At 40.2% G+C, this 20814-nt stretch overlaps 1 protein-coding gene across 16 annotated transcripts in view; it reads right to left on the bottom strand.

Annotated features, from left to right (window-relative positions):
- Positions 1–228: 228 nt before the first annotated feature.
- COBL (cordon-bleu WH2 repeat protein) overlaps positions 229–20814 on the bottom strand; it is a 178967-nt gene continuing 158381 nt past the window's right edge. For 12 of the 16 annotated variants that reach the window (XM_054190123.1, XM_054190124.1, XM_054190122.1 and 9 more), the window contains 5 exons: positions 16185–16288; positions 12910–14936; positions 12157–12276; positions 9772–10023; positions 3000–4324 (listed from right to left, as the gene is read on the bottom strand). In XM_054190123.1, the coding sequence (XP_054046098.1) occupies positions 4307–4324; positions 9772–10023; positions 12157–12276; positions 12910–14936; positions 16185–16288 (2521 nt within the window). In that variant the 3' untranslated portion in view covers positions 3000–4306. Of the gene's footprint in view, positions 1015–2999; positions 4325–9771; positions 10024–12156; positions 12277–12909; positions 14937–16184; positions 16289–20814 lie in introns of those variants that run through there. The other 4 variants (XM_054190113.1, XM_054190115.1, XM_054190114.1 and 1 more) reach the window with 4 other exon arrangements.

Below are 20814 nucleotides of genomic sequence, written 5' to 3'. Positions count from 1 at the left end.
TATTTGTTTAACAAGTACTTAATAATATTTAGTGACAATAACAACCAAAAAAAAAAGGTACCTTTTCGCTCTTAGAAAGGTTCATCCATCTTAGCATTCTTTGATGAACAGCCCTGGGAATTCAACTACATGGAAACTTTCTCCAGCCAAATGAAGACATCAGCAATGAATCAAACTCCACGCCCTACTCAGCAAAAAAAAAAAAAAAAAAAAAAAAAAAAAAAGCAAAGCAGATCGGAACGATGTTGTACCAAATCCAGGTGAACGTTACTGACAAACCTTTGTTTCATTTTGTCTTCAAAAAAAGGAACTCTGCCATTGCAAAGGTAATTTTCTGCAAGCGGGGAAATGCCACCATTATGGCAGCTATAGCAAGGGTATGGAATATTTTATTGTGTGTGCTCAACAGCAACAAATGGAGTAAGAATAGGAACAGTCTCATAAATCTTAACATTAAGTCTCAGAGGCAAAGCACGTTGCTACACATAATGTACATGTAACTCAACAGAGGATTAGAGATGAGTAGAGAAACAATACAGGCAAATAAACACTCTCAATATGTAAAAGTTGCTAATTAGCTGTTGTAGAAGACAACTATTTTTCATATTGCACCAACAAAGAACAAATACATGAATGTTTCATTCAGACAAACTGACTCAAATCAAGACTCGTGCAGATTTTTGCATTCGAATTAAACCATGTGCTTAATGCTAAGCAGCGCCAAACAACAGAACTGCTTCTTTCTTTCCTGGAGAGGTTGGAGGGAAAACATCACAAACTATCTCGGGGTGGCATCTTCCATTGTTTCATAAATGCATCTCTCGTCCTCTTCCTTTTTCCTACATACCGATGAAGTGCCAATTTTTGGGTGTGGTAAATGTAGCATAAATTGTGCAAATCACTTGTATGAACTGGGGAAGTTGAATCCTGCCATGTTGGAAACTCTGTAGACTGATGTGCACATCAAAAGGTCTTTTGGTCCAATACTTTGCACGACCGGCATTAACAGGCTGTCTGCACAAGGAAAAAGAATCTATAATGAAGTCCCGTAAGTTAAAGAGCTCATGCAGACAGCTAATATTATTTAAAATTAAATATCTAATCAGAGCAATTTAATGCTGGCTTTATAGCTGAGTAATACTCCGAGCCCAGTAAAAAGAAAAAAAGTTAATAAAAACATGTAAAAAAGGGGAGAGGAGACCTACCAATTTTATTTGAGACATGAGACTAGATTTCTCTAAGCCCTGAACATTGATTTATACCTGTACAAGGAATAAAGATACCAAATTCTCCATTCAGTTTCCCTGGTGATACCACTTTCCACCTCATTTCAATTATCTTACTCAAAAAGACAATATAAAGGACCAGATGAATCGGGCATATATCAGACTCTTTCCTCCGGCTGCACTGAGGTACGAGTACGTGGGGAAAATCTAGGCTGAGAGACAGACTAGGGAAAAGGGGAGCTCAGTGTCCTTCTTTCAGTCCTTCAAAAACGAAACCACCCTGCAGATTGTCCAGCTACAAGTGCCACGAAAAGACGTGTCAGGGACTAACCTAGGTGGTGTGTAACACCTCTAGACGCAGGCTGTGTCCTCGCTACCTAACAGTGTGGACCAATCACAGCAGATACATAGATCAAAATACTTGGTGCTGAGGACACGATGTCTTTACCGGACACATTTCAGGGTTTTTCTTTTAACCTAGGAGGAGCTCCAGTCTCGCTCCACCGACTGACTGCCCATTTGTGCTGGAGCGCATCTCCTGAGTTCGTTTCATCCAGTAGGAACCCAGTTGCCTACTCCTGAAGCATGGTAGAAGAAGGGATGATGGGGTGAAGAGCTTCAAAAGCGCTTGCCTAATACGCACTAAAACACTGACGCATGTTTACTTCCCAAATGAAGACTGCTAAAAGCATTAATAGAAAGTTATTACATGGAAGGTCATACCTATAACTAGACTTCATTATAAATGGGTTTATATTAAAAGTTTCATTCCTTTAGGGTTAAATTAAGCTGCTACCAGCAATTCAACAGCACCAGGCTGACAGTGTAACAGCGCACACGCCTCCCATCAACAAGAGAAGGGAATGAAGACCCAGCCTAGCTTCCTGCTGCAGACAGCTGAACTCCCCCTCCATTTTCAGCTTGAGCTGTAATTGAGCCAGCAGGATTTTTCGTAATTTTTTTTGCTGTCACCGTGAAGGTGACATCTCATCTTGCAGCCGTTCTTATAGTTTTTTCACCCACGGGAATTCGATACTCAGAAGTTTATCCATGAATTATTCTTTTCTAAACTTTAGTTCTATGCAGTGCCAGCACCCAGACCCAGAATCTTCGCATGGCAAAGCCTGGAGGATCTCATCTCAAAATCCAGTTCTGGATCCCTTGCATTGCAAATTATGCACCCATACAACTTACTATATTAAAGAGGTGTTAGTAAGGAGGGGCTATAGACCCAGGGCCTTCAGGTGGCACCAAGAACAAGAAGGAGACCTGCGTGCACTGTATTATGTCTTACAGCACCTGACCAAGGAAACTTTATTCACTGCTGGTGGGACTATCTACAGCATTCCAGCTCATGAGTGCCTGAATCCTTTCCTGCGATACCATTTTTAACATGTTCATATTTCTGATCTAAAGCATACCGAGAAGATTTTTAAGGCAAAAGAAGGCTAACCAGTCCACAAAGGTGATCTTATTTATCCTAGGGTGTGACAGAGCACCTTAATACTGAATAAATTAGCTTCCCTAATGAGGAAACGGATCATTATCAGTACTGCGTTATTATCAAAATGTATATACCTCTGACATCCTGATTCTAGTTGGTGATTTTTACTGTGTTCCTAGATTATTAGCTGTGAGTCCTTTCCTGGCTTGAGACACTATATTAGACCTGAGATATCAAACACAGCATACTGGTTTGCTTAAATCTAATTCTAGTTCTAATTTCTTTCTGTAAATGGAAAACGTTTGGCAAAAATAGTCTTTCAAGCCATGTCAGGTTTTGATTTTGTTTTTATTTGTGGCACTAACAGACATCAATATTTTACAATATATAATATATAGTCACATTAAACGCAGATGGTTAAATATTCTTGTGCTTTCAACGTTACATAGCTATACATTTTAAATTTCAGCTCCAAAAAAAAAAAAAAGAATCTTTCACCATTCCGGTCTGTGATTATAAAAATGTAAATGTACAAACTTCCTCTTCTTCAGTTTCATTACAATATATGAAATGTGAAAAAGCATTTCCATTTGTCCTTTTTAAGTTAATCAATTTAATGAAATATTTTCAAAGTATGTACAACAACAACTACCAAAGTAGTTAACATTTGAAAAAGATGCTGCTATAGATACTTGTGGGACAACATACAACAGCCATACAAATTGGAAACAGAGAGCCAACTTATGCATGACCTGAACAAGAGACGACAAAGTCCTGGTTACTGACATAAACCAGCTTCACTTCATTTTGCAGCGCAGGAATGAATTCTAGATCTTGGACCTCTATGCAGTACTGGGAATCTTATATATAACCTTCACAGTCTGTTGCAAATAGAGATCCTTTAAGGTGTCTCAGTATTTTTAAAGTGCCATGAATGTCATCAGGGTTCAGTATATCTCTGCACATTAGCATTCTATACGTCATATCCCATAAGTAACTTTTCAATAGACACTGTCTCACACTCATTATTGATTGCCTGCTTTCTCAGAGCTCTACCAGAGATATAAAGTTCATCTAATTTTGAAAACCAATGACTCCAGCATATGACAATTTAGGTCCTTCATAATGTACCGTAACTTTTCTCTTGTGATTATTTTTTATAGATCTTTATTCTGGTTTTCACCCTAATCGCTTGCAGCCCTTTTCCAAATCAAATAAGAAGCAAGTAAATAGTTTGAAATAATTACATATTTTTAACAACTTGAAATGAGTATTACTTTTCAGATAGCTAGCAAAGTCTTTTAATTTTGCCCAGAAAGACAATTAAGTATTAACACAGGACTGCACAGTGTTTATATTCCTATTAACCTGCCAACAAGAATAGTTTATTGGCAACCTTAAATATTCAGAGGCAAAACACAATTCCTTGGCACAGAAGCTTTACAGCAGAGCAACATATTTTCCCCTTAGAACCATTATGCAGGAACACACAGAAAATTAACTACAACTTATTTTGGCTTGTAGACAAGAGGATAAACTAAACTTCTTGATGTTTTTTTGCCACTTCAGACCTTGAATGATGATTATGGGTGCATTCGGGGTTAGATTTTCCAATTACCTGTTCTTTATACATGATTCAAACGAGCAGAGGGACCTATAACAAAGAAAAGCACATGATCATTCAAGATATTTTTAAACCTCCAACTGTTGACATTGTTAACCAAACATTCTCCTGTGGGGCTGTTTTCAAGTTTGGTCTCTTCATCAGCTCCTGGAGACTACTTAAAGCTTATCTGCTTTTTTTCTAGCTGTATCAGTTGGTCTAAAGAAAGGTGTTACCCTTCTCTAAAAAACCCCACACCTCATACATCCTTAGCTATTAAAGTTACAACTACATGATTACTGGAAAATAGGTGAGATCTTTTTCTGTGGTCTTCCTTCATTCTGTGGAATGAACAGAAACCCAGGCTGCAAGTACGCAGTATCTGACAGTCAAAATCTGTTCAGTACCAGTTAGCTGTCACTGGTCATAAAAATCAATTGATGAGTACTTTGCTTCCTGATTGAATGAAGGAAACTCCCAAAGGCTTCGATTCAGGAAAACACTTAAACAAATGCTTATCCTCCTTCCTAGTCCTCAAGTCATCCAAGCACATGCTTCATTTTAAATACATATGCTAGGGTGCTCTTCCAAAATCAAAGTTACCGAGCTTTGATTCTATCAGAGAGATATACATTAAGGTCACCACAAAAGTTAAACAGGAATAATGTATTTGATCAAATCTAAACCTTCCTTTTTGGCCTTAGTATCCATGCCAGAGCCTTTATTATTGGGGAAAAAAATAGGTCACGGTACAAATTATTAGCAAGGTGAAGAGTTCAAATTAAATTTTGTCTTTCAATTCAAATAGAGTAACAGCATGCAAACGACTGCCTCTCACTGTGCATGGGAACTAGAATCACTTTATAGGCTCATTTGACTACCTGTTATATATATCAAGCTCAGACAACCTTTTAGTGGGGCCTCCTGCCCCATTTCCAGCATACCAATGCCAACATCAACTGTGGCTTTGAGTCTGTAATCTCTGTCATTGCTGATGATGGCAGACACTGATGACAAGAAACAGTATTTCTTCATTCACAATTTTATATCGCTGATTATGTGAGAAAAATAGTCCACTGCTTGACATAAAGGTATGGACTAGGCCATGCTTCCCAGAAGACACTCAACGGGCCATAATTCAGATCGATGCATTACTTGTTGGCAACCGACTTCAAATTATCCCGGCATACACCAGGGACTCGTTGTAATGGGTGCAGTAATTGCCTTACCTGGCTCCTTTGATTGCCAACAGAATGATACACTGCACGTATCAAGAGTTCATGTGACTAAATGCCGATGCTGAACACTGGCATGAACGCTTGTGGATACTGTGATAGAGCCAAATTAATTTTTTAAATCACAGCAAGTAAATAGAAAAGCCTACTTTAGATACAGCTCCAATCTTTATTGGAAAACACATGAATGTAGAATCTCTCTTGCATGTACCATTAAAGTGGGCTAAAAAAATAATTTTACCATGAGCAAAAGCCTGTTCTTCAGATACACAACTTGCCTTCCCCACCTTGTGCGGGTACATTCCCCTGCAATATTTCTACCAAATCCCTGGGTACAACTCCACCTAAGATGAGCAGATGGCATATACGCAAAGGCAACTTTTATAGCTCCTGTTTGTTGGGTAAGATTTTTCAATCCTGCATGGGCTTGTGCTGCAACTATACCTACAACTAGACATCTAACGGGTTATTTGCATGTGTAGTTATGGTTTTTTCCACAGATAATCATGGTAAATCCCAAGGCAAGTTACACAGACACAAAAATACACATGCAATAATATAAAGAATCTGTGAAATCTAGCTAGGTTATTTTGCATTTTCTGAGATAGAAATTAAAAGTTTAAAAAGTAAACCTAAAGATCTTAAGTATGTGAAATTGCTTGATACAATTTAAGGAAAACACTCGTTCAGTTTTAACACCAGAAGCTCAAATGGTACAGCTCTATGACCTGAGTTTTGCTCACCAGAATTAGCCAAAAGTTGGTCTCAGATCAGCTGTTTATTTTCTAGACCAACTGATTCTCCTTTGTACAGGAGGCAGACCGCACGGCTGGGAAGCGGGCTCCTCGCTAGCGAGGCACATTCATTTCTCAAGTCAATTCACCACCACCAAAGGCACTAGGTCAGCCGTCCTGGTTGGTGGCTTCACTTGATGCCATCTCCCAGACTTGCTGTCATACTGTGGATGTGCTAAACACCTGCCAGGCTCCTGGACAGACCATTTTGAAAACCAAAGAAAAAAGGTTACTTCTTGCATATCGTCAGGTCTTTTGCAGTTTGGTATGTTCATCCCTTTCCAGTAACACATCTGTGTCTCCGATCCCTTTGGGTAGGATCTGTAGTCTAACCACTTTCTGGCAGGTCTCTGAACTGAACTGCACTGGGGATGAACCGCTTTACTGAGCAGGCCCAACTGGGCTTGGCACCCACAAAAATTTTCCTTCAGGAGTCTGTGGACAGCAACAGTGTGCAATGAAACAGAAGCTGTTTCTTCAAAACAAAGCATGATTTATTTGCCAAAGCAGGCACAGTACTCCAAGAAATGGATTAAAGAACAGCCAGGAGACCTATACGCATACTGTCTTACCTATACTTGGCATTTCCCTCAAGTACCTATTTTTGCTCCGGTTTGTTTTGGCTGACCCAATTACAGCCTGTGTGGTGCAGACCCTGACTCTCAGCAAGGCAAGTCTGCCTGCAGCGATTTCTCTCCTCCCTTCCTGCACAGTGGATCTTTTAACCTTAAAGTTCATGACTTTAGCAAACAGCTGTGTAATCAGGGGTGGAGTTGAGGAGTTGCCTTTTCACAGATATTAATAGAGCTCAAATGTTTGTTGGGATGTTCCTTATCTAGGCAATTGGTTGCTTTTTACGTTTCGTTCCCCTGACAGCCCTGTTTGATCTACTTCCACTGTAAATAACCCCTCATAAATAAGCACAAACGGAGCCCTACACAACTAAGCAATGCAGATTCTTCCCAGTTCCACACAATATTAGTTAAATCAGTGACTTCACCATCAGAAGCCCTTGTCCCAGAAAACTTTGAGAAGACAATGGAAAAAAAACAGATGCAAATACTGAACAGAAGTACTCTGCTGTGTCGTTGCTGCAACCAACATCTAGAAAGCGAAGCCAAAAATGGCTCTGTGCTCACATCTCCAAATCACGACATGACAGATCTTTGACAGAGGAGGCAAAATAAAGAAAAAGGTTTGCTTCAGCCCTGACACAAAATCACCTGCTACTCATTGGCTACAAAAAACTCGGTGTTCCTTGGAGACATGTTCTTCAGCTGTAAGGGAAGAAAACCCTGATAGGCAGCTATCATGTATTCTCCTCTACAGATTCAACTTTTGCTGTCACAAGTGGTCCAGCTGCAGAGAAGGACCAGAATTCATCTGTCATTTAACACAGCAAACTAGAGGAGATATTAATACGCACTGGATAGAAAGTCTTTGAGAAATCTGACAACATTTTACTTTTATCTGTTATCAGGGGCATGAGATCTCAGATGTTGGTGTGATACCATGTCTTTGGCATATACAAGACTCAGCTTGCACATCCAATATCTGAAAGGACAGCACAGTAACAAGAAAATCATACTCTGTCTTGGACAAAACACTGCTCTCTTTTATCTTCATTAAAGACTTATATAGTAAGTGATGTACTCTTCTGTCATTTCAATGTCAAAACTCCCCCAAATTACTCTGTCTTGGAAAGGACAGAAGACAGGCACGGTATTTAGCAGAATACATATATCCAGCTTGCTTCCATGGCCTGCACTGGCCATCCAACTGTTTTGAAATAAATCCCCAATGATAAAGACTTCTTTAATAAGTAGAGCTATGGGTCCCCTCAGAGTCTTCTCCAAGAATAATCTAGTTGGAAGAACAACGAATTTGGAAAGATCTAGAAAACAACAGCATGGAGTATTCTTGAATGTCCAAATCCCATTTTTTTCTGTAAATTGGTGAAGTGGGGAAATAAAGGCCTGATCTGGAGCATTATTTCTTCATAATCTGCAGTCTTAGAATCATCGAATATCTCAAGTTGGAAGAGACCCAACTCCCTGCTCCTCGCGGGACTACCTAAAACTAAACCATATGACTAAGAGCGTCATCCAGATGCTCCCTGAACTGACAGGCTCGGTGCCGTGACCACTTCCCTGGGGAGCCTGTTCCAATGAGCAATCACCCTCTCAGTGAAGAACCTTTCCCTAATGTCCAACCTGAACTTCCCCCGATGCTGCTTCATTCCATTTCCTCACGTCCTATCTCTGCTCACCAGAGAGAGGAGATCGGCATCTCCTCCACTGTCCTCCTTGAGGAAGTTGTAGACTGTGATGAGGTCACCCCACACCCTCTCTAAGCTGAACAAACCAAGTGACCTCAGCCACTCCTCATAATAGTATGCATAAGACAGATATAATTTTTCACATGCAAAATAACGGATTTCTGTTTGCATGCTGATGTAAAGTTCCCTGAAATACTCATTTGTTTGTGCCACTTGTACGATTCTGTGGAATTTCTGTTTTATCAGAAACAAGATTTTTTTTTGGCTACTTTTTAATGTTAAAATTTGATTGTAATTTTTTTAATTACTTTAAAGAGGATAAGTAAGCAAGGCTACAGCCTATTTACTATGGCTGGCATCAGCTAAATCATGTGTTGGGAAAACCACATCTGCTTTTGTATGTTCCCTAAAGTCCTTGGATCAAAGTCTATTCTTGGATACTGCAGTGTAGTACTGGGATGACTCCACTCAGGAAATTGATCGGCTTCTCTTTACCAAGAAACGAAGGTTCTTGCTAACTCAAGGTTAGGAAGAACAAATTTTGATCGAAGAGATAAGTGAACTTACTCCAAAGATCACACCTGGGCAATTAAGCATTTCGCCATCTAGGAGTTGACTGATTCACAGCTGACCACAGAAGTGAAATACACATCATCCAATTAATAAAGTTCAGACAGACATTAAAACGACCCCACAGTTTTACTGACAGCTCTCAGCATGTGCAATCAAGGTGCTGGTGTTGGGAATCAAGGTCTAGGACACACTACTGAAACCAGGAGAGAATACTTATCTCTAAATTTGCTTCAGGGTCTCATATCTGATCTTTTTTACGTTCACCGTATCTAAAGGACATCCAGCATTATCTCAGATTCACAGGAATGAAAAGGGCATGAAAATGCTTTCTGAAATGACATTCATGCTCTTGATGTTCTTTTTTAAAAAAAAAAAAGTATTGACTATTCATATGGCTGCATACATGCACAGGCGTATCTTCGTCTTAATAGTATGTTTTAATAGCTGTTCAAAGGTTTGAAATACACTCCTGATCTTTGATTCAATTAGAGAAAACAGTGCAGGCACCTTCTTCTGATGGAAGAAAGAAATGTATGGTTAGAACAGCTTATAAATGGGCCTCAAAGCACAGCAAGCCTAAGTTGTTTCATCCACAATAAAATAAAAAAGTACATTTACCTTTTTTAACTTTGCTGCTCCAGCACCAGAGCGAATGGCCTCCATTAGGGCTTGCCTTGCGTCCCCAGGGTTACCTGTAGCCGTGGCAGAGGATTTAGGAGCTGCTGCTGACAGCTGAGTGGGAGGTGGTGGTGGCGGCTGGGCAGGGGCAGGTGGTATACAAAGCTGCTCTTCCTGAGGGTCTTCTGCCTTCTGCAAGGCCAGTTCTGCATTCCTAAAACTCTGCAGCTCTTCAGAGGCCAATGAGGAGATCTGTTTGTGATGCAGTTGAAAGCAGGTAATTAATATCAAGCATGACTACACTGTAATTATTTGACATTTGATGCACTTTCAGTACCCCGATTTCACTTTGCTTGAATGATATAAAACACGTACAACTTTTGTTTGCTCATGGGGTTGAACATCTGTTGCTACTCACTCACATCACTCAGCTGGGCTGATTACCAGCATCAAGGATTTGGCATTGACTTTGTCTCAGAAACTTATTCTTTATTTACTGTGAGCTCCAGCATCCTGTAACTCTTCTTGGCATGTAAAGTAAAAGAGAGTTGGACTTGGTATTCATTTGGAAATGACCACAAGGGTTTTAGAATCAGGAAGATATATTAAGGCTGCTGTAGCCACCCAAGAATCTTGTTACTCTGCAGCCTGGGCTGCACAGAAACAATCTCAGGTGGCAGGGAGGCTCTTCATGTCTAAAGACATGGCTTTATTGAAAAAAATGCGGTTAAACCTGAAGTTTCCAGCCATACTAAAAGAAACCTAAACAAAATAAAATAGGACCAGAGAGAACTACAGGAAAGCACTGAGAACAAAATCAATTGACTGCTCTTCCAAACATGTTTATGTGGAATTTCTGAAACTACAATTTCTGCATGAATTACCAGCTTGGAAACTCATCCTACTTTAAAGGAAGGCAGGGGAAAGAGGCAATCTTTCAGCCTAAGCCAGCTTTTACGTCAAATGTCTCAACAAATACTTTTGCTGTTAACAACATTACTAGTAATAATCATGGCAAATTGTTAGTAATTACAATGATTTGGCAATTATTAGGAAATCAGTATCATGTGCCAATTGGGAGGTTTTCAAGCAGATGCATTAGCATTCCTTTCTGAGAGAAACTGAGGCACAAAACTTCTCTAGTGAAAAATGAAAGGATTAATCCCCCATCAAATAATCCACAGTCAGAGAACTCCTATATTCTATTCCTTCACTGTACACACACACACACTATATGGGAATAATGTCATGTCAGATAAAACATGAACATTTGAGATAACATGAAAGGGACAGCCTTTTTTCATCATAGCACATCTATATCTCACCCTGTACACATACAAAGATGGTGCTTTAACTAGCACAGGTGACATAGTGTGAAAAAGAAGCGTACGGTTTCTAGGCAACTTCCTTTAAAATGATGGCAAAAGCTCCTCTGCTGAAGGAAAGTATTCCAAAAAGTCTCTGTGATAATACGCCGCCACTTCATTGTCAGAGCCTCTTTTACACAAGTTTACATTTATTCCCGATGAATGCAGAATGTAGTTAAGTATGTGTGAAGATGGCTGCTGCCTTGCATGTCCTGCTGTCAGGCTCAGAGGAAGCTCTACCCTACCTGCAAGCAGGGGCAGTAAGATATTTGAGGGACAAAGTAATTGCTTAACACAGGCAAGAGACTCTTTCTATCTAATGCCAGCTATCTGGATATGTGCTAATGGCCTGAGTCATTGCACGAGGGAAAGGGAACCTCCTTGCCAAATACACATCCTTGGCTGGATTAGTGAACTGAGTGAAAACTAAGGCTAGAACAATGCAGGTTTTGGCTATTAGAAATAAGAGATGCTTTAGTGATTAGATAAATCTTTCAGACAGAAGGAATCATCCTGCTGTGGTGAAAGCTGATGTTTCATCAACATCAATTACTTGTATACAACTTCCATGCACCAGCTCATGTTAACGGACAAACAGCATGCATGAAGAAGCACTTAGTGTGTTTTCAGGTAACTGGGACTGGATGTATATGGTAGGTAATGCAGATATATTAATCTAACTGCATATTCCTCCCCCTTCCCAACTCCCCCCCCGGTGAAAATGATGAACGTTTGATGTCTTCTATGTACACTCCCTGTAGTTTGTTTGGATTTCTATGTGCTTTTTCCTCAGCTAAAAGCACACCATTTGAAAGAGCATTAAGTTTTATAGCAGAGGACAGGATCAGACCCGCTATGCTATCTGTATAAGTCTAAGTCAGATCTGTGTCATATTATTTCCCCCTCAACTTTTCTCTTTGCAGCATAATGTTTAATTTGTGTCATATCTGGGTTTATTCAAAACACCCAGTAGGAACAGACTGTGCTTAAAAGATCACTTACCATCTTGATTTCTTACCTTTTTCAGCTTTGAGGTGCCACTGTGGCCTCTAATTGCTGCTAGTAGGGCTGAGCGCTCGTTCTCTGGCTCAACGTACGAGGGTTTCCTGTGACTGCCGTTTAGTGCACTGTTTGAAACCTAGAATATGAAAAGAATAAACCTCACATTGTTATTAGGTATTTACTTAGAAATAGTTTGGAAACACTATTAAAAATATTTTTGGCACTTGTACCAGAATGCAAGCTATGGAGATGAATCAGTCTGTCTTCTTTTGGACCTGCTTCTACAACCCTTACTCCCACTGAGCAGTGAGGGTATGCGTATGTGTATGTGTTGTACTTACAGATGCAGTCTCATATCCCCCGAGCATGAAGTCAGCAGCAAGCTAATATCACCTAGTAATACAAAATGCAGTTTTCTTTCATTGTACGTATTTACAAGTTTTCTTCATGCCGTGTGTTCCTGTTTTTACGTAACACACTGAAATCTGGGTTCTGCTCTTAGGCTAACCTCAATTATCTGTCCTTTATGGTGTATCTCTGCACTCTCTGCCTCTTCTGGCTAGTGCAGCAGCAATGGTGTTGTGTAATAATTCTGCAGGATGTGCAAAATAAGCAGTGGCTTGGTCTGTATTTTGCCATTATGAATTTTTCAAATGCCTTGTGTGCTCCAGCTCACCAGCACCTGTACCAGTTATAAAACCTCTGGTGTCTGACCGGGTGAATACAGGGCTCTGCCATCTGAACAGGCTAAAAAAAGTCTCCACTTTACCTTTCTGAGTTTCTCCTTTCCCCCTCCTGTTTGAATGGCTTCCATTAGGGCACTGTGCAGCGATGTGTCTTTTGGAATTGGTTTTTGGACGACAGGTTTGAACTTCTTCTTTGGTCCAAAGATATTGGTCTGCACATTAACATCCAGTTCGCTGATAGCACTAATATTATCTGAATCATCAGGTTTCTCTTCCTGTTCTGACTCTGCATTTGCTGCTGCACCATTTAGCTCTGGTGAAGCTTTAAGTGAACTAACTTGTACACCATTAGCAGGAGGCCATTTAGCGACTCGCAAAGGCGAGCTGAAAGAGGATGGGACTCCTTGGAGATCAGGAGACTTGAGAGATGAGGCTGAATTAGTATGGGTCAAAGTCTCACTTTTCTGGTCAAACAGAAGATGCGCCTTTTTCTCTGCTATACTTTGTTTGCTGTTTAAACCATGATCATCTTCTGCACTGTTGTTATCCTTTGAAGAGGATTTACTAAGTGGGACACTGGCATTCTTTTTATAGAAACTCAGAGGAGTTGCTTGATTTGGTGCCCTGATGTTAACTACTTTGTTTTCCACGCCAGAATTATCACCAGATGTAAACCTGTGGGATGCTTTTTGATTGCAAGTAAAAATATTTGAAAGCGTTTCTCTTGTTTCTGCTGATTCTGTTTCCACAGGGCTGTATTTGGCCACAATAATACATCTTTTTGGTGAAACTTCTGCTTCGGTTTTAACCTCTCCTGCCCCTTGCTTATTTTCATCTTTCTCAAGATATTGCATAGTGTCAGACTTAAAGGTAGTTACGTTGATGTGTCTTGCAATGGCAGAGGCAACATACTGACTTGAAGTTCGCCTCTGTGGCTTTACAAATGGAAGCTCCAGCTTCTCCTTATTAATGGTTGGGGCCACTAATGGTGTTACCTGAGACTGTGTAACTGGAAGAGGTGGTTTGGTCCTTTCATTCTCAGACTGTCTTTCAGCTACCTGGGTAGTAAGAGTTTGTGGTGCTACAGGTTTTGGAGCTGCAAGACAGACAGGTTTTTGTTCATGTTTTATAGCAAAGGGCTTAGAGTTTGTGGTGACTGTGGACTTTTTGGGAAGATGCTCAGCAGAGTCATCACTTTGCTTTTCCATAGAACTTGACCTCCAGAATGCCTTCACTTTCCCAATTTGAATTTCCTCACTTTCATCAGTAGAGGCACCTGGTATGTGCTTACTGACACCAGTGTTTGGGCCGATAAGGTTGCCTAGTTCATCTATCTTAATGGCACCACTGGGGAGTGAAACTCCTCTATCAAAATGTTTTACTTCAGGTTTGGGAGGGACAACTTTAAAGGTTGTCAAACCTATTTTAGGTTCGTAGTTTGTTCCTGAATTCTGGGCGCGATGACACCATGTGGGTGTTGATGGGACTTCTTCTACTTCATTTTTTTTTGCTGGTGGCCATTTGATTTCTAATTCTGATTTACTTTTTTTCAGAGATCTTTCCCTGTTACTACATTCATTAAATTGATTTATCTTGTCTTTTGCTGTACTGATTTCAGCTGTGGCCTTGGAGTGAGATGGAGTCAGCTTAGATTTACATTCCTCAGACTTCACACCATGTTTGGGAGGAGGGTCCAGTCTTAAGTTCTTTTCATTTCTTTTTTCGAAGGAGGATGTGAGAGATTCAAACATATCTCTCCTCTGTTCCACAGGCAAGTGACTGAATTCATTTTCAGATGGTTGGTGATGCATTAGGTCCTTGGATATACATACAGCTCCACCATCTGTGTGTGCCTTATCAAAGGAACCTGCATTGTTGTTTTTATTTGTGAAGTTTCCTGTATTAACAGACTCAGCTGAGATACTTTGTGAAACCCTTGTCTCCGCCTCTTGATTTCCAGCTGAGTTAGAGGTGCTAACTTCTGGAGCATCATCTATGACTGTTACTGGAACAGAAATGGTAACATCTTGGGCAGCCTCAACTTTTCTTATGCGTGGGCTCAAAACTTCATTGATGTACTCGGAGTCAGAGCTACTTATACCATCCGCTGCTGCAAAACACATGTACAACATTATATATAGGCAGTATTTAGGCAATATGACTTTAAATTACACAAACAGCCTGTACAAGCTTAAGCAGATCAGGTATTTTAGTTACACTAAAACAAACAGGAATATATTTATGCCTGTATTACAAAAAAGGAGAGATCTGGGTCCTTTTTATTGTCTGGTTGCTGATTAGGATCAGCCAAATATTCCTGCAGTCCTCCTGCTTCAGCCAGTGGGAAACATACAAATGCAGCTGAAAGCAGAATTTAATCTATTGTTCATACCTTATCTTTGACTAACTTCTCTCAGTGATAAACATTTCACCACATGACTCCAAAGGAGAAACATTTCTGAGAAACAGCGAACAACTCCAAATTATGTTTCCCAGACCTGGTTAGTAATAACAGCCCAGCTGAAGGATTTCCTTGAGCAAGCAAACAAAGAAACAGTACTTGCATTTTTTCTCCATTCTTCTCACCCTTCATTACTAGTGACTCCAGAAGCCTCATTGTGCAAGAAGCTTAACTCTCCTCTCAAATTTGCTGGTATAAATCAAGGGTTACAACACAGAAGCTAAGAAATTGCAGTGTTAGAGAACTCACAGGAATTAAATCAGAATCAAGTCTACTGCAGAAGTACTGAAATAAAGATGGGAAGTTTTTAAAAAGTATTCAACTTCATTTGGTGACAAAACATTAATAGAGAAATATTTTTATTCACAGTAGGAAAACGAGGAGCACAATGTGACACTTCATCTCTTCCCACTGTTTCTTTTCATGTTTTTTTAACTTTAAAATACGTCTGCTAATGCAGAGGAGGCATTGGGTACAAAAATGTCCCCTCCTTCTCCACCTCATTATGATAAAATACAAAACAGAGGCATTGTTGATTAAACAGAGATAAATTCCCAACTGATTTAGCTTCACTGAAGTCAATTAAATTATTATCAAATTTGGCCCATAAAATGTGTCCATAAACTGCTGTTCATCTTTTTTTGGTAGCAGACACTGAAATACAAGAACAATCTGATAAGCAGCTTGAAAAATATTCAGTGCAAGTCTATAAAGAGCAGCTGCCCCAGAAGTAAAAGGGAGAGCAGCCACTTTGGGTGGACCACATTCTGCCTCAGACTTGAGAGTTGTTCCCAGTGATCTTAGTAAGAAATGTGCGGATGTCTCAGAGTACAGTTTGACTCCGCATCTCCTGGCTACGCCTCTCTTTTTTACTTCAGAGGTAACACACTTCCCTACCTTCCAAATCTTCATCCAGGCCAGACAAAGTCTGCTGGAGTTGTGCAGCAATGATTGTATCCTCATTCTCATGCTTAGCTGAAGCCGTTTCTTCATCTCTCCTGCTAAATGAAAGAGAAGAAAAAGGTTGGGTCTCCCTCTTTTCTCACTTTGCACTGTTGCTCTGAAACACACTATCATTTTAGCCCCTTTGGTTCCACCGGGAGTCTGAAACGCATTCCCCAATGTACGAAAAATATGCATCCTTAGAGACACAGACGCCCACACTGACACATCCACATCTAGGAAGGGTCTCTGTGGTGCCTGAGCATACTCAGTGTGCTGGCGATCAAAAGATTAGGATTAATAAAGCCTGTCGCAAAGAAATGGTCTGGCTACACTGCGAAGTATGCACTTCAGCCAGGCTGCAGAAAAGCAGTGTATGCCAAGACAAAGGTTTTGCGTGTCCATACAATTTTAAAGCAGACCACTAGCCATCCTGTGCACACACTGTGCCAATATATCTGCACGCCAATTAAATAAAAATTGCACGGCAATGTAAAATAAATACAGTTAAGTACTTTAGACAATCACTCTGCATCCCGAGGGGAGGGAGGGGAGGAGGAAAGACAAACTAATCCCTCGAGAGCTGTTTCTAATGAAACATATCAAGGGGGCTGATTTTGCCAGAAAATAACTCCATGGCTTTTGATGAAGTTGTACAATGATCTAAAACAAGTCTGAAATCAGAACGAGTGCCAAGTGTTGTCTTGGCTTATTAAAAGAAAAAGAAGATGAAACTAAGAAAAATCCTAACAGAAAATAATGAAAATTAAAAAAATACGCATGGCAACCTGTTACACAACAGACCTTCTATTTCTTAGGAAGAAAAATCTTGACCAGCAGAGCTCTTCTATCTAAATCATTGAAGCTAGGATTTCACACTGGGCAATTCATTGTTTCCAGCCACCTGTTCCTCACCTGAATTTAAGACACTGCTGTCTGTGACACTGTATCTAAGTTTTGCCCTTGTGATCAGCCTATTGAAAAAACAATTTTCCATTCTAGTCACACCTACCCTAACTCTGGTCAAGTGAAGCTGATTTGCCCTTTTCAAGATCAAATCCTTAATATCACAGATACAGTAACAGATGACATATTTTTTTGGTAGTTTTCCAAACACTACTTGAAAAATGCCATTTTTCTGCTGGCCTTTGAGATAATAATCCGAATAAAAACTCAGGGATGTTTCCTGACTTTGATTTAAATGACGTCTAATAGCATAGATTCCTTTTTTGCTATTTTATTGTTTGATTTTTCTCTTGCAGGAGCAACTGAAAGCACATGTTGAAGCATTACATGTTTTATTTTACTTTATTTTATATTTATTTATTTTGCATTCATCTTTCTTTTCTTTATCTCTTTTGTAACAGTCCTGGAACCCAATTCTTCTACTTGCACCTAAACTGTCTTGTACTTACAAAGCTGAGTTCATCTATGTGGGATCAATGAAAACAGCAAAACACATCTGCAAGGAAGCCTTCCAAAACTTTTTTCAGATACACATGCTTTTTCCTAAATAGGGGTAAATTCAAGGTGGCAAAGCTACACATGTGCCGAAGTGGTTTCCTAAATTGGAAGCTAAGCCAGAAATCTTTATTGGTCGTTTAAATACAGAGGAGGAGACACAGTGCTCTGTGACTGAAATACAATCTCTTTCAACATTTGCCACTGAGATGAGCTTTGACAGGCCCTGAACATCCCCAGAAGCCAACGCGAACCGACGATGCTCAGGCCCAGCACCCACACTGCAAGACTCCTGCTAAACTGAGTTTTCCCCCTGCTGGATTAAGAGAAACGTGGCACCAATCAGTCAAAATCTCCAGCAGAGGCAACTGGTGCTGTAAGATTGCAATCCTACTGTACCCCGAAGCATACACATACACACACACACAAATCAATGAGACCGCTCATCTGAGCAATCTGACTAAAAGATTTACGCTTACTGCAGCATTCAGATTGTGATACAAGTCTGGCAAAGAAAACGCTCCACTTGAAGGCGGTAAAAAGAATGAACCAACTGAATTTCATATTGGTTTTGCAGTGGAAAGTTTTCCAAAATTAATAAAAAATACTTGCTCTCATCCGAGTGCACTTTAAACCAATGTATCTGCAAACTCAGCGAGAGCATTTTTGATGAGAGAATCATTCAAACTGCACCAGCTAAGCAACAAGTCTGTCCAGCGTGGAAGGCAAATACTGCTTTCTCCTTTACAAAGCTGGTCTTGTGGGATCGTTGTCCACAGCTGGAAGCAAATTACCAACACGCATTGCAATTCTTTTCCTAAGGTACTGTGAAGAAGTTGTTTCCAAAACCGTCGCAGAAAAATGTGTAAACCCGTATCTATCAGAGAATAAGGCCTAATTTCAGGAATACCATGCCAGCTCACCGCCTTTTTGTACCTTGATTGTATCTTTTTGTCTATGGCCCAACTGTTCTACAATACAGCCAAAATCTGTACTACTAAGGTTGACCGTGCTGGGCTTTCTCCAGGAAATAAGGGAAACTATCAGCTTGAGTATTTTATGGGTAATTTATCTAGGAAAACATAATTGGGACTGGAACAGGGATTCCTGGGCTCCAAACAAGCAGTGTGCATTCATTGCACTGACCAGCTCTTTTCTCATGTCAATCAATGGGAATCTTTCAATGACCCTTACAGCAAAATTATCTTCTCCTTGATGGACGCAACAGTCGGCAGAGGTCTCTTTCATTATCCTCTGTGCACTTATGCAGTGACTATACGTAATTTGCCTCTCAATCTCTGCTTCAATCTCCTTATCTAGACAACTGGGATAATATCCAATTCACAGATTTTCTTCTGAAGGAAAGAGAACAATGCAGTAAAAATGAAAGGATTCTTATTTGCTTTTACAGAAGCAGCTTCAGAAAAAGCAGATCTTTTATTTTGCATTTCCAAATTCCTAAAAGAGCTATTGTTCAATTCATCTCCAAACTTACCTACAAAGCAAGCCAGAAGGTATAGATTAATCACAGGGCTCTTAAAATTCTTAGCACTGGGAATTTAAAATGTGATACGTGTTTTGTCAGGTGAAGGTCTGGTAGTTTCCAGTAGCTCACATGATTTATATATACGCCTAAGAGGACTCTTTCTCACAACAGTATCTGGGAAAGGAAAACAAAAGGGCCTCTAATTTTTTTTTTCATAGCCTTCTTCCCTTCTAACCCTATACACTTTTCTTTTGTTGACAGCTCTGTTTTGGCCAGAATCCAAGAAAAATATGACTTATTCCGATACCATGTTTTATACTCTGGATAAACATTACCAGTGGTATTTTCTCACACACATTTTTTGACTTAGGGAAGAACTTGATAACCTTTACAGTGCCTTTCTGGTAAAATGTGAGGCGCTAAAAATACAGCAGTGGTAAGCATTTAGCCCAAGCTCAAAATGGCAAATGCGCATGGTTTCTGGAAGTCTGCGCACTCATTACTTATATAGATTAGCAGAGATTTGTGCAAGAGCACAGAACGGAGCAAAGTGACTACTAAACTACAGTCTTTAGGGCTCCACTGAGTACAGGCTACAATGCACGACTCCTCAGCAGTCATTTGAGCAGCTGGAGACGAAATAAAACTTACAGCAGCATTTCATCAAATTAGTGCCATGGGAGACAGACATTTATGAGAAAGTTTACATTCTAAAAAAGAGAGAAAATTCTCTGGTGAACCTAGCTGGAAATGCTGCGTTAAAAAGAAATGCAAACCAGTGGTAAGACAATGGATTTGCAATGACAGAAGCCACCATTTTGTTATAACTAGAGCAGCTTTACCTGGGGGCTGCAAGTGATAAAACTGACCGAACTGTCTTTGAGCACTTGTGAGAAGTTCTGGTGAGCTTCATGTATGATACCAGAGGCAGAGACCACAACTCCCACCATGTTTAAATACAACACAGACCTATGTAAACTGCAGAGAAGGGACTGAGGAAGAGTCTAAACTTGTGCACTTGGTGCCATTTGAAATACTGTAGGATATTCAAGACATCTGTCTTGGGCTGGCAGACATAATATGGAAGATAAAAAGACCCATGTCCTGCTGGAGTGGCAGCACGCAAGAAGAAACGGCAGTAGACATCTCTCAGGTTAACTGAATGTGACCTGAAAGTCTCATTCATTTTGCAACATCTTTGCTGTATCAAAAGAGTTGAGAATATGGCTCCATTGAGCCTGTTACCAGCTAGGGAGGGAAGACAGAGCCATTGCAAAAAACGTAGGCAAATCCAGACAGGCACACCGCGCAGGGATGCAGTGACTGCTATGAGGCAGTTCAATGGACATTGAGAGCATTCAGCTTCTCACATGGTGCCTTAGGCAGCTAACACGGACTGACCAACATGGAAAGCTGATACGGTTACTCCAGACTGAGCTTTGGAGCATCTGGGCTCCTTTCCCAGCTCTGACAGTCTTCTCAGTCTGATACCGGGGAATTATGTTAACCTGCCTGTGTGTATCCAAATTTGTCCTCTCAAAATGAATCCACAATATTCTCTTCTTACAGAAATGCTGGAAAGAGAAATGTTTCTTCCTTGGGCATATACCAAGGTGGGTGTTAAAGAAGAGACTGATG

Source organism: Rissa tridactyla, chromosome 2, assembly GCF_028500815.1.
Source record: "Rissa tridactyla isolate bRisTri1 chromosome 2, bRisTri1.patW.cur.20221130, whole genome shotgun sequence".
Taxonomy (NCBI): Eukaryota; Metazoa; Chordata; class Aves; order Charadriiformes; family Laridae; genus Rissa; species Rissa tridactyla.
Note: the sequence above shows the minus strand (reverse complement) of the source record. Positions and strands in the feature narration are given on the sequence as shown.